Below are 12,398 nucleotides of genomic sequence, written 5' to 3' on the forward strand. Positions count from 1 at the left end.
GAGCATCTGGATCAAAATAAATGGAGCAAACAATAAAAGGAACCTGGTGGTCGGAGTCTACTACTGTCCACCCAATCAAGGAGAAGACGAGGTTGAAACTTTTGAAAAGCAAATAGCCAATGTTTTAAAGAAGCATGCTGTAGTAGTAATAGGGGACTTCAATTTCCCTGATATTTGTTGAGAGACAAATTCTGCAAAACATGGCCCCTCCAGGAAATTCCTGACTTGTGTGGCGGATAACTTCCTCCTACAGAAAGTAGAGGAAGGAACTAGAGGATCGGCTATACTTGACTTGATCCTAACCAACAGAGATGACTCAGTGGATCAAGTAGCAGTTACAGGAACTCTGGGGGAAAGCGACCATGTTGTACTTGGGTTCTTGGTTCTAAGGGAAGCAAAAACCGAGTGTAGTCAAATGCATACCCTGGATTTTAGGAAAGCTGATTTTAATAAACTCAGAACAATGAACAGTAAGGTCCCATGGCAAGCGACGCTAACGAGAAAAGGAGTCCAATATGGGTGGGAGCTTTTAAAAACGGAAATTCTCAAGGCACAATCACAAACAATTCCAACAAGAAGAAAAGGTGGAAGACAACAGAAGAAGCCAATGTGGCTTCACAAAAAGCTTAGGGATGACCTGAAAACAAAAAAGGACACATATAGGAAGTGGAAAGAAGGCCAAGCAACAAAGGAAGAGTACAGGCAGGTAGCACAGAATTGCAGGGGTGGCGTCAGGAAGGCTAAAGCTGAGAAGGAGCTGAGGTTAGTGAGGGATGCTAAAAGCAACAAAAAGGCTTTCTTCAGCTATGTGCATAGTAAAAGGCAGAGGAAATAAATGGTGGTTCAGCTCTTAAATAAGGATGGCAAAACGACAACAGATGACAAAGAAAAGGCAGAGGTGCTCAATTCCTACTTTGGCTGAGTCTTCTCCCAAAAGAGGGTCTATGACCCCCCCTGGCAAAGGCGAAGTACAGGCTGAAGGGGCAGGATTGCAGCTTGAGATGGATAGGCGTATGGTCAAGGAACACCTAATGACTTTGAATGAGTTCAAATCTCCAGGGCCAGATGAACTGCATCCTAGAGTAATAAAGGAACTGGCAGAAGAACTCTCAGAACCACTGTCTATTCTCTTTGAGAAATCATGGAGGACAGGGGAAGTGCCAGATGACTGGAGGAGAGCTAATGTTGTCCCTATTTTCAAAAAGAGTAAAAAGGAGGAACCTGGGAACTACAGACCAGTCAGTCTGACATCAATCCCTGGGAAAATTCTGGAGCAGATGATAAAGCAATCCATCTGTAAGCACCGTGAAAATAATGCAGTGATTACTCGAAGCCAACATGGATTTGTCAAGAACAAATCCTGCCAGACTAATCTGATCTCATTTTTTGATCAAGTAACCTCCCTTGTGGACTGTGGGAATGCTGTGGACATAATATATGTCGACTTCAGCAAAGCTTTCGACAAAGTGCCCCATGATATCCTGATGAGCAAACTAGCTCAAATTTGCAGATGACACAAAATTGGGTGGGATAGCTAATACTTTGGAAGACAGAAACAAAATCCAAGGTGATCTTGATAGACTGGAGCGCTGGGCAGAAAACAACAGAATGAGGTTTAATAGGGAGAAATGCCAAGTTCTGCACCTAGGAAAAAGAAACCAAATGCACAGTTACAAGATGGGGGATAGTGGCTCAACAACACTACAAGCCCTATGAAGAGAGACTGAAAGAACTGGGCCTGTTTAGCCTTGAGAAGAGAAGACAGAGGGGAGATAGGATAGCGCTCTTCAAGTACTTGAAAGGCTGTCACAGAGAGGAAGGCCAGGATCTCTTCTCGATCATCCCAGAATGCAGGACACAGAATCATGGGCTCAAGTGACAGGAAGCCAGATTCCAGCTGACCATCAGGAAAAACATCCTGACTGTTAGAGCAATACGACAATGGAACCAACTACCCAGGGAGGCGGTGGGCTCTCCCACACTGGAGGCATTCAAGACGAGGCTGGACAGCCATCTGTCGGGGATGGTCTGACCTGGGTTCCTGCATTGAGCACGGGGTTGGACTCGATGGTCTTGTAGGCCCCTTGCAACCCTACTATTCTGTGATTCTATGAAATACAATATAAGAAAATTAGAATAGCCCAGAGTGGTGATAGAAAACATCAAATAGAGAGCAGCAGTGAGAAAGCTACACATTAAAAGCCCATCACAAACAGGAGTGTCTCCAGTTTCTAGGAGAAAACACACAAATCAGGGACCTGGTGGATCTGGACAGGGAGGGTGTTCCTTCAATTATGATATTAATGGCCCTGTGGGAAGGAAGAGGAGCGAGAGAGACAGGAGTGGGGAAAGGGGAAAACCATGGCTCCTCCAGTTGGGCTGCCCCACCACGCATGAGACGAGAGTTTAAGCAGGGCCATGCCACCAGACCTGCTGAAACCCTACCTGTTTTCCTCTTCCCTCCCCATTCCTATTTCCTTGTGTGTTGTGTATTTAAGAGCATAAGCCTGTTTACTGATCGATTGTAAGCCTCTCTGAAACTTTTTTTGGGCTGAGGAGAGGGATAAAAATAATTAAATGAATATTAAAACTTGGAAATAACTGTTGGGACCAACCATGACATGCCTAGAGAGTCAAACTCAGTTGCCTGTGCTTGGATTTCCCTCCCAGGGCTCGTGGGCCTTCTGTGTAATGCCTCCCCACTACTACACATTTCTCCCACTCTTTATACGTGTATATAGCTCTCTGAGGGAGTTACGGGCCAGGCCATTGGAGCCGTTCATCACGGCTCTTATCTGATAAGGGTACGGGGTTCCCACTGACCAAAGGAACATATGCCTTTTGCTTTGAATGTCTTGTCTCGCTTTTTCCAGCTTTATTAGCTTATTTTAACTAAATAAACTTCCTTCCTACCATTGCCTCTGAATATCCAAAAAGGACAGTTGCCAACTGACAAAACAATTAAACAATTGGCAAAGCGGTGGTCTAAACAGATTCCCCCCACTGCTTGCAATGGGAGGACATTTTTTGCTCCATGCAAAAAAATAAAATGTGGATGAGGGAAAAAGGGAGATACCGGCTCCCTGCTTTTTCCTGCCCTGCCAGCAAGAGCCCACCAGGGTTTTGGATAGATAGGAGGCTCCGATATCGGAGCTCTCCGACAGGAACCATACTTTTGCTCCTGTTGTCGCTGTGATTCTTTAAAACCCGGAGTCAGAAACCCTTGCCGATCTACTGCAAATCATGCAGAGATGTACTGGTAAACCCTGATCTACCTTCTGCCCAGCCCTGGCTTAAATGCCCCAAATCCTCTTCCGCTGTGCTGATAATAACCGTGGCCCAATTCTGCCATGACTAACCAAAACCAGTTTATTTCTTTAAAAGGGGATTAACACATCTAGGCTGGTGTTGTACCATCACTGATACAGCAGGGGAGTACTGCTGCAACAGTGCATTTGGCAATACTGGCATGGGATGCCTGGACACGGAAGAGCAAGATTTGGCATCTCAGAGACCCGCCGGTCATACCTGGTACCCCTGAAGCTGGCCTCCAATTCAGAAATGTCTTCCCCACGCCAACAAGTATTATACCGAACAATGTTTTCATGGTCAAGTTTGGCCAGAGCCTGTACTTCACGCTCGGCTCTCTCTCCATCGCTGGTCGGGATAAAAGCCAAAAACATAGTTACAAACATTCAGAAAGGGTACTGTGCAGAAGTGACGCTTTCATGAGTGTTTATAGCTGGGATGTTGGACCTCTGTGTATGCGTGTGCACGTTCCTGTGTGTGTCTGCATGCGTGCCTGTGTGTGTGCCCCCTGAGTATATGTGTGCACATGTCTCTGTGTGTGAGTGCATGTGCATTTCTCTATATACGTGCAAGTGTATATATTTTTATATCCATATATCAAGGGCGTGTTACGTAAGTACTGGTAGGCATATTCCCCTCAATGCATTTCTCCATCATAATACTGTTGCCAATTCGTCTCATAACAAATTGCTATTGTTGTTGCTATTTGGGGGCAAGTTTTATGCACCCGCCCTTCCCAAATCAACCATTATTCTAGTTGCTAAACCACAGTCAAAACATTTGGAGATTAAGTTAGGGGTCGGGGGAGGACATGCCACCACACTGAAACTAGATCTATAAAACAGACAATATTAATGGGGGAAGAGAGCCACATACTTTAAAGTCAGGGCTTGCCAACCAGAGGCCCTCCAGATGTTTTGGACCTGAACTCCCATCAGCCACAGCCATCATGGCCAGTGGTCAGGAATGCTGGGAGCTGCAGTCCAAAATATCCAGAGGGCCCCAGGTGGGCTGCTTTTAAGGGCTTGTGAATCCCAATAAAAGCAAGTATAGGATACTTACGCAGTAAGGGTCACTCGTTTGATGGCGTACTCCACCTTGTCAATGCAATGTTGGCCCTTGAACACAATTCCACATCCACCAGTACCGATTTCCTTTATATATTTGAAATCCGTAAGAAACCTTGTTTTAAGGAATGAAAGCACATCTTGGCATTACAAATTGGCCAAAACAAACCCCTTTGAATTGTTAAGGTGGTAACATGGTGAATACCAATTTAAGGCTCAATCCCATGCATGTTTAGACAGAAAAAAAGGCCTACAACTCCCAGTCCATGCTTGCTGGGAGTTGTAAGACATTTTTCTGTCTAAACCTGTATAGGATTTTGCCCTTGATGTAAAATAATGATAAATATAGTACTGGTTTTGAGCAGTAATACTCAGTCCATACTATTTTATCCAAATCCATGTAAAGTTAGACGTAAGTTAAGAAAGGTAACTTTCATGTAGTATTGAGCCATATTTTATTCAAAGTCTTTTACCTCTTGCAGACAGTGAGATTGCTTTTCTCTTGCTGTTGCTTGAGAGACTGAGGTATTTCTTTCCTAAAAAACAAAACAGTTAGAGGCAACCTTATAACACTGTTGCCGTTTACACAAAGGCCAGGGGACGTGTGCAAAGAAGGGCGGTTTGCCTGCAGGGCTGGAAAAAGATTTTCATATGGTTGAGGTGAGCAGAGCCTAACATACCAACTCTTGAAAAGGGGGCTTGGTGACCTCATCCTATGAGGAAAAGTTGAAGGAGTTGTTGTAGTGGATTTCCTACCATGGCAGGGGGCTGGACTAGATGAACTTTGGGATCCCTCCCAACTCTATAATTGCATTAGTTCAATTTTTACTCTTCCTATTAAGGAGACTTCAGGATTTGTTGTCCATGATTTAGTGGAGGCCAAGAAAAAGGCTGCACAGTAGGCCTACAAAATGAGGGAGGCAGACAGACAATCACGTTAAGTTCAACTCACTTCACCGATATTTCCATCGATGATGTTGGAGAATCGGTAAGCAACACTTGAGCGGAGGCAGTGCTTTCTTCGTCTACCTGGAAAAGAAGACAGATGAATCCAGTAACTGCACATCAAAGCTCTAACACTGGCGAATCTAACATGGTGCCCGTAGGTGCCATTGCACTCGCAGACATCTCTCTTGGCACCCACCAGTCTCCATGCCCGTCCCGACTTTTGCTTAACTGGTACAAAGTGAAGCCTGCAGCGCCACCTTTATTTCCATGAATGCTTCTGGGCCCCAGAGACTTTCTTGGGAAATAAACATGGTGGGTTTGTTTTGAACTGTGCCACCCAGAAAATGCACCCCATATGTGCCTGCGGGGACCTTAAGATCATCCTCAGTCCTCCTTCTCCGGGAGCCCCTGCCAAAGGAAGTGAGGCAGGTGGCTACCAGGAAGAGGGCCTTTTCTGCTGTGGCCCCCGGCTGTGGAATGAGCTTCCCAGAGAGGCTCGCCTAGCACCTACATCGTCCTCCTTCCGGCGCCAGGTGAAGACCTTTTTATTCTCTCAGTATTTTAGCATTTTAGCTTCCTAGTCTTTTAGCTTTGGTGTTTTAAATCCAGATTTTAAACCTCTGCATTGCTTCTAGGTTTGACTCTAGTTGTAATGTTATATTGTGGTTTTAAGCTCTCATATTTATATTGTTTTATGCTGCGCTTCGTTGTGTTAATTTTTGTGAACCGCCCAGAGACCTTCGGCTATTGGGCGCTATAGAAATGAAATGAATGAATTAATGGAAAAGGCACCCTGAGGGTTGTAGTGAGGGATTGGGGTGTGTGTCTAGAAATGGGGGCAGGGGATAGAGCAGAGGAGGGGGAGCATTTAGAGTGTTTTGCCAGTGTGTGGGTGTGCATTTGTGCAGAAGCGGTCTCTTTGTTTTGGTGTTGTGTACATTTTGCCTGGGTTGTGTGCGCATGATTCCCTGGGCATCGCCAGATTACCTTCTGTGAAATGGGCACTTTATTGTTGATAGCTGATTTGGCATTTGGGGATCAGACGCCGAGTTACTTCTCCGAGCCTCCTCAGTTTGCTTTCTGTGAAATGGGGGCTGGAGCAGAAAACCCGGTGCTGAAATGGCTGTTTTTTGTGTTTTGGAGCTCAGACCAAAACTTCTTGGACAACCATTGGCCATGCTGGCTAGGGATGATGGGAGTTGAAGTCCAAGACATCTAGTAGGTGCCAGGTTGGGGAAGCTGTGCTAACACCTGGGACAGCAGCCGACAAAAGGGACACCACGTCCTAGGACAGTGTTACAAAGGAAGCAAGAGAAGAGCCACTTCCTCCCTCCTGCAACATCTCTGAGGGACCATGCAGTCATATGCTACGTTTGTTGCTGCTGCACTGCAAGCAACTGCTCTGGCTGCCTCTTAGCTACCTGGCCCAGTTCAAAGTCCTCTTGTTGACATATAAAGCCTAGAACAACTTGGAACCAGGTTGCCTGGCGGGTCACCCTCCCCGACACAGACCCGTCCGATCGCCAAGGTCATCGAAGGAGGCCTTGCCAACTGTACCACAGCCTGCACATTGTCATCTGGCAGCAGCCAGAAAAGGGCCTTCTCAGTGGGGGCACCCACCTTCCAGAATACCATCCCCACTGGTATCTGGGAAATGCCAACCATGGTGTGCTTTAGGCGCCTGTTAAAAATGCATCTTTTTACTCAGGCTTTTCCTGACTGTTAGCGATGGATTGTGCTGCCCGGTCCTTTGAATCAGGGTTTTTAAATTTTATTTTACATGTTTTGACTGAAGGATCTGTACATACTATTGTGATAACCTTGTATGTTAATGTATGTTTTGGACTTTGGATTTTGTATTGTATGTTTTAGGTTTCTGATTTTGTATTGCAAACCGCTTTGAGAGATTTTTGGATACAGTAAGTGGTCCGTAAACTGATTTCAGTCATTATCATCATCTTAAACAGACCGCTAGAAAATAAACAGATGAATTGGACATATTAAGGGCACAATCCTATGCACATTTGGACAGAAAAAGTCTTGAAACTTCCAGCATCCTCCAACCACCCGTGCTGGCTGGGGAATGCTGGGAGTTGTAGGACTTTTTTTTCTGTCTAACATGCATAAGATTGCGCCCTAAGTTACTCTGCTATCTTGGAAAAGAAGCATACTCACAGATGCCATCTCAACAGACTGTTCGCCATGAACAGCTTCCAATTGCTCAGCTTTTCCTAAACGGCTGAAAAAGCAGGTCAGCTCATGAGCCAAGATGTTGTTCACCTGCAAGAAAAATAAAAATCAGTTGGGGGTGGGGGTGTTCACAGGAAAACAAAAGAAAAAGTAAAAACATGACAACAAATTCCCTAAATCATTAAGCAGAGCGGGAGAGAAAGGCCCACTTTACATTTCAGATGAAACCCAGCCTTTATGTATTTATTTATTTCCAGGATTTAAGGGCCACCCTCCCTTTAACCAGGTGCACAGGGCAGCTTCACAACAAAGCTAAGCACACATTTACAACAGTCATTCAACAATAAATGTCCATCATCATATGCTGTGAGCAGCCCCTTTAACTGTTTGGCAACGACTCAAGCCTGTCGCCAAACATTTAGGAAAAGGAACAGCTGAGGACTGTGTCCGAAGTTGTGGCAATGGATTTAACTCATACCTTGGCTCTGTCAACGATCGGGGAGTCCTGCTTTTCCCCCATGATGCTGTTTTCTGAGATGTTCTTCATGATTTTGATATCCATGGAGTCCATAACCACATCCCCAGGTTGCAGTGGGGACCTCTTGATGCCTCCCTTCTTCTGCAGCTGAGCTGGCTTACCTGGGCACAAAAGAGAGAGATAATGTCCTCTGCTTTACAACACAGACATGCAAAGGAGAGAGGGGAAGCCGCAGCAGAAGCAAGTGCCCAGATGTTTAGACCAGATAAAACTACAGGCCAAGGAAAGAATATTACTCAAAGCACTATATAAACATTTATAATAACCAACGAACCAAACTGCTGGATTTCAGAAGGCTTAGAACCTGTTGTCCTCTGACTTCCATGATCCCCGATCACTGGCCATGCTAGCTGAGGCTGATGGGAGTTGAAGTCCAACAGCATCCAGAAGGCTGGTAGTCGTCCCCGCCTCCCCCAGCCCGGCTTAGAGAGATATGGGGATCCAGCTTCCATTTCATATTCTCACGTTTAGGTGCCTTGATGTCCTTGGCAGTCATAAAGCCAGCATCCTGTTCCCTGTGGCAGGACGTTGGGCAGGCAGGGTTGAAGATCGAAGACCTGTCCTGGAATTGCACCCGTAGATCTCCGTCCTCACACACTTTCATCATCTTGCCAGTCTCCCCCACAGTCTGAAACAGAAAGGGAAGAATGGCTCCAGATTATTGAGGCTGTGATCCCAGGGACGCTTATCTGGGAACAAATCCCCTTGAACTCAGTGGGATTTGCTTCCTGGTAGGGATGGATGGATCTGACAATTTTGTTCTCACAGAGATTTTCCGATTTTCAGGATTCAGCCTGTTCCATCCTGCTTCCACATAAGTTTGGCTTTAAAAAAAAAGTCCAAACAGAAATCTGTAATTTTTCTCTGCGCGTTTTTCTAATGTATGTATTCTTTCCAAGTACTTGTCACTGATGTACTGCCGTTTCCTGCACACTTTTCACTATTATGCACATTTTTTCTCCCAATGAGCTGCATTCGCAAGCTCAGAGCAGACTTCAGCATGCACTTCTGTCTCAGCTTGTGTACTGGCTTTAGCATTTGCTAAATCCACTTAAACACACGCCACAGAACCAACTTCTCACCCATTCCTACTTCTGCACAGTATTGCACCGTTATTCCATTTCATCTCAGGGCAGATGCCCAGCCAAAGAGCAAAGAGAAGCTGGATGCCGAGGTCCTTCTCAGAAAGCATGGGAAGTGCAAGAAAAGCCTCTTGCTGGACACTGGGCACATGAAATGCTGGAATTTGCACCCACAAGGGGATGAAGGGCTGTGCGTCAGTGTGTCCAAGAAAAGATTGCTTAGAGAAGGCGGCCATCCATCCGCAGGCGGTGTCATACATCTTGGATGCTCTCTGCATATAATAAACTATCACATTTGAGAGTGGGCCATTCTCAGTGCCGGCTCCAGGGCCCATGCGCACGGCACCTTCAATGAAAGGAAGCAGGCAAGGAACATAACATGGCAAAGGGCTCTGCTAAACCATCCCTTGATGTCCACACTGGGCAAGAGGAGAGGTTAAAGAGCCCTTTGGCCAGGTGTACACTTGGAAGAAAATGGCCAAGGTACATAACATGGCAAAGGGCTCTGCCAAACCATCCCTTGATGTCCACACTGGGCAAGAGGAGAGGTTAAAGAGCCCTTTGGCCAGGTGTACACTTGGAAGAAAATGGCCAAGGTACATAACATGGCAAAGGGCTCTGCCAAACCATCCCTTGATGTTCACACCAGCCAACAGGTGGTTCAAGAACCCTCTGCCCATCTCTCAGCTTGTGTGGTTGTGAATAAGTAGGCTGAGCCAATATTACTTGGTCATCACCCCCTGCTCCATTCAAAATATAGCCTACATTTAAAATTGCCCACCAGGGCACAATTTAAACATACACCAAAAAGCAAAGGGGAGGATTTGATGTTTTAAATGACTCTACCGTCTTGGACCAGAAGTATACTCACAGCTGCCATCTCATTTTTCCAGCTCTTATGATCAGTTTGCAACTTGACTGTTTCCATATCATCCAGCATTTGGACAGCATCATCAACGTCAAGCATGTTGAGCTCATAGAAAAAGAAATCAGAGGGGTTTATTGGGTGTGTGTGTGGAGTTCATTTGTAAAAAAAAACTTAAGGAAACAAAATTCATAATGCATTAACTTGCGGGGGCGTGTGTGTGGAGGGAGAAGGGGCATCCTGTTCCATTGGAACTCATGGAGCCAGTTCACAGGTAACAGCAAATCATGGGTTAACGATTTGCTGTGCACGAGCGGGAGTGAGCAAAACACTGCCTCCCATCCACTCTTCACTTCTGCTTTTACTCAACAACCCACGATTGGCCAGCGTGGCATGCGACCCTGGAATGCTCGGTTGTTTAGGGGTTAACCCTACAACGAATGGGAACTAGCCTAGCCTCCCCCCAGGTTCATGCGGTGTTGACCTCTACTTCTGATGCAGCCACGAGGAGACTGAAAGGATTCACTTCCAAATTCAATTCACCACAGTTTACCATTGTGTCCGAACCCTAAATTGTGGCTAATCTAAACTATGGCTTGTTGAAACTTCATAAAACATGGTTTGAAGATGGCTTGTTTCAAACAAACCACAGTTAATATTAACGACAGTTTGTTGGGTTGGGATGACATAAACTACTGTTAATAAAAGAAAATGGAAAGGAATACATCCCCAAGCGTTCAAACCTTTACCAAACTTTCTGGGACTTGCCAAAAATGTCATGCAATACCCCTGTGAAATAAAAGGAAGCCACTCACACCATTTCTGACTTTGCAAAAGCGTCACCTTCAACCAGCAAGGTTAATCCCATAATATACAGGCCAAACCTGAACTAAATTTTATCCTACTGAAAAGATACCTCTTTCTTCTCTTTCTCCCTCATACTCCCAAACGCTGTGGCAAAACTCTACAGTGCAAGCCTATGGATGTCAACTCAGAAATCAGTCCCACTGAATTCAATGGAATTTACTGCTGGTTAAGTGTACAGGCGCACAGTCAAGACTTCTCATGTACAAGTGTCGAGACACAGGCAATGGAGAAAGCTCAGCAAAGGAGTTTCTGTTGCTGTTCATGCTGGACAAGAGGGGCTAAGGAGCCCTTTGCTCATACCTCAGCTTGTGTGCGAGTGAATCAGTAGCTGGAGCCAATCTTGCAAAACCTTTGGCCTTCTCTGCATTCAACACATGAACTATGCTCGTCCTCCAGGCACCTCTCCGAAGTAGGCTCAGAGGGTGGCAACAAGGGAGAGGGTCTTCTCAGTGGTGGCCCCCCAATTGTGTGGAATGAACTCCACAATGAGGCCCGCGTGGGTCCAATGTTGTTATCTTTTCAGCATCAGGTTAAGGCCTTCCTCTTCCTTCAGGCATTTGGCAGTATATGACAGGTTTTTAATATTGTTTTGGTGTGTGTGTGTGTGTGTGTGTGTGTGAGAGTGTGTGTCTGCTATGTTTATGTTTGTAGCTAAACTGTTTTCAGATTATGCACAGTACTGTATTCTTAAGGTTTTTAATCTTTGTAAACTGCCCAGACAGCTTTGACTATTGCGCAGTGTAGAAATGTAATAAATGAAAGGAAATACAGCTAGCATGTTGCAGAACTGTTCCAGCTCTTTGGCGATGCCCGAGATCCATCACTGGACATTCTTGGACAGCCTTTCTAGAGGTGTTGGACTACAACTCCCAGCCATGCTGGGGGTGATAGAAGTTGTAGTCCAACACTCCTGGAGGGTGGAAGGGGGTGGGCTGTTCTAAAATGTGGCAGAGTTGACCACTCTTCTCAAAGTGTGGCAATGGTTTTGGCTCCTACCTCCGCTATTTTAGGATCCCAGCATGCATACTCTTCTTGCATCTTTTGCAAGCGGTCAGTTTCTAGGAGGCAAGTCGCCTTGTCTTCGCACCGGAACGGGGACCTAGAATCATAAAATAGGAGGGTTGGAAGGGGCCTACAAGGCCATCGAGTCCAACCCCCTGCTCAGTGCAGGAATCCAGGTCAAAGCACCCCTGATAGATGGCTGCCCAGCCTCGTCTTGAATGCCTCCGGTGTGGGAGAGCCCGCCACCTGCCTAGGTAGTTGGTTCCATTGTCATACTGCTGTAACAGTCAGGAGGTTTTTCCTGATGTTCAGCCAGAATCTGACTTCCTGTAACTTGAGCCCATTATTCCGTGTCCTGCTTTCTGGAATGATTGAGAAGAGATGCTGGCCTTCCTCTTTGTGACAACCTTTCAAGGTCTTGAAGAGTGCTATCCTGTCTTCTCTTCTCAAGGCTAAACAGGCCCAGTTCTTTCAGTCTCTCCTCATAGGGCTTTGTTTCCAGTCCCCTGATCATCTTTGTTGCCCTCCTC

The 12,398-nt window shown here is 45.9% G+C and overlaps 1 protein-coding gene across 1 annotated transcript in view; it reads right to left on the bottom strand.

Annotated features, from left to right (window-relative positions):
- LOC146335209 (uncharacterized) overlaps positions 1-12,398 on the bottom strand; it is a 30,487-nt gene that overhangs the window by 8,470 nt on the left and 9,619 nt on the right. Inside the window, exons 4-12 of the mRNA XM_084822324.1 lie at positions 11,863-11,965; positions 10,006-10,107; positions 8,518-8,680; positions 7,993-8,153; positions 7,500-7,604; positions 5,329-5,405; positions 4,850-4,912; positions 4,372-4,491; positions 3,529-3,657 (exon numbers count right to left, since the gene is read on the bottom strand). Coding sequence (XP_084678450.1) covers positions 3,529-3,657; positions 4,372-4,491; positions 4,850-4,912; positions 5,329-5,405; positions 7,500-7,604; positions 7,993-8,153; positions 8,518-8,680; positions 10,006-10,107; positions 11,863-11,965 — 1,023 coding nt within the window. The remainder of the gene's footprint in view (positions 1-3,528; positions 3,658-4,371; positions 4,492-4,849; positions 4,913-5,328; positions 5,406-7,499; positions 7,605-7,992; positions 8,154-8,517; positions 8,681-10,005; positions 10,108-11,862; positions 11,966-12,398) is intronic.

Source organism: Heloderma suspectum, chromosome 15 (genome assembly GCF_057233095.1).
Source record: "Heloderma suspectum isolate Gila_16-S chromosome 15, 16-S_ref, whole genome shotgun sequence".
Taxonomy (NCBI): domain Eukaryota; kingdom Metazoa; phylum Chordata; class Lepidosauria; order Squamata; family Helodermatidae; genus Heloderma; species Heloderma suspectum.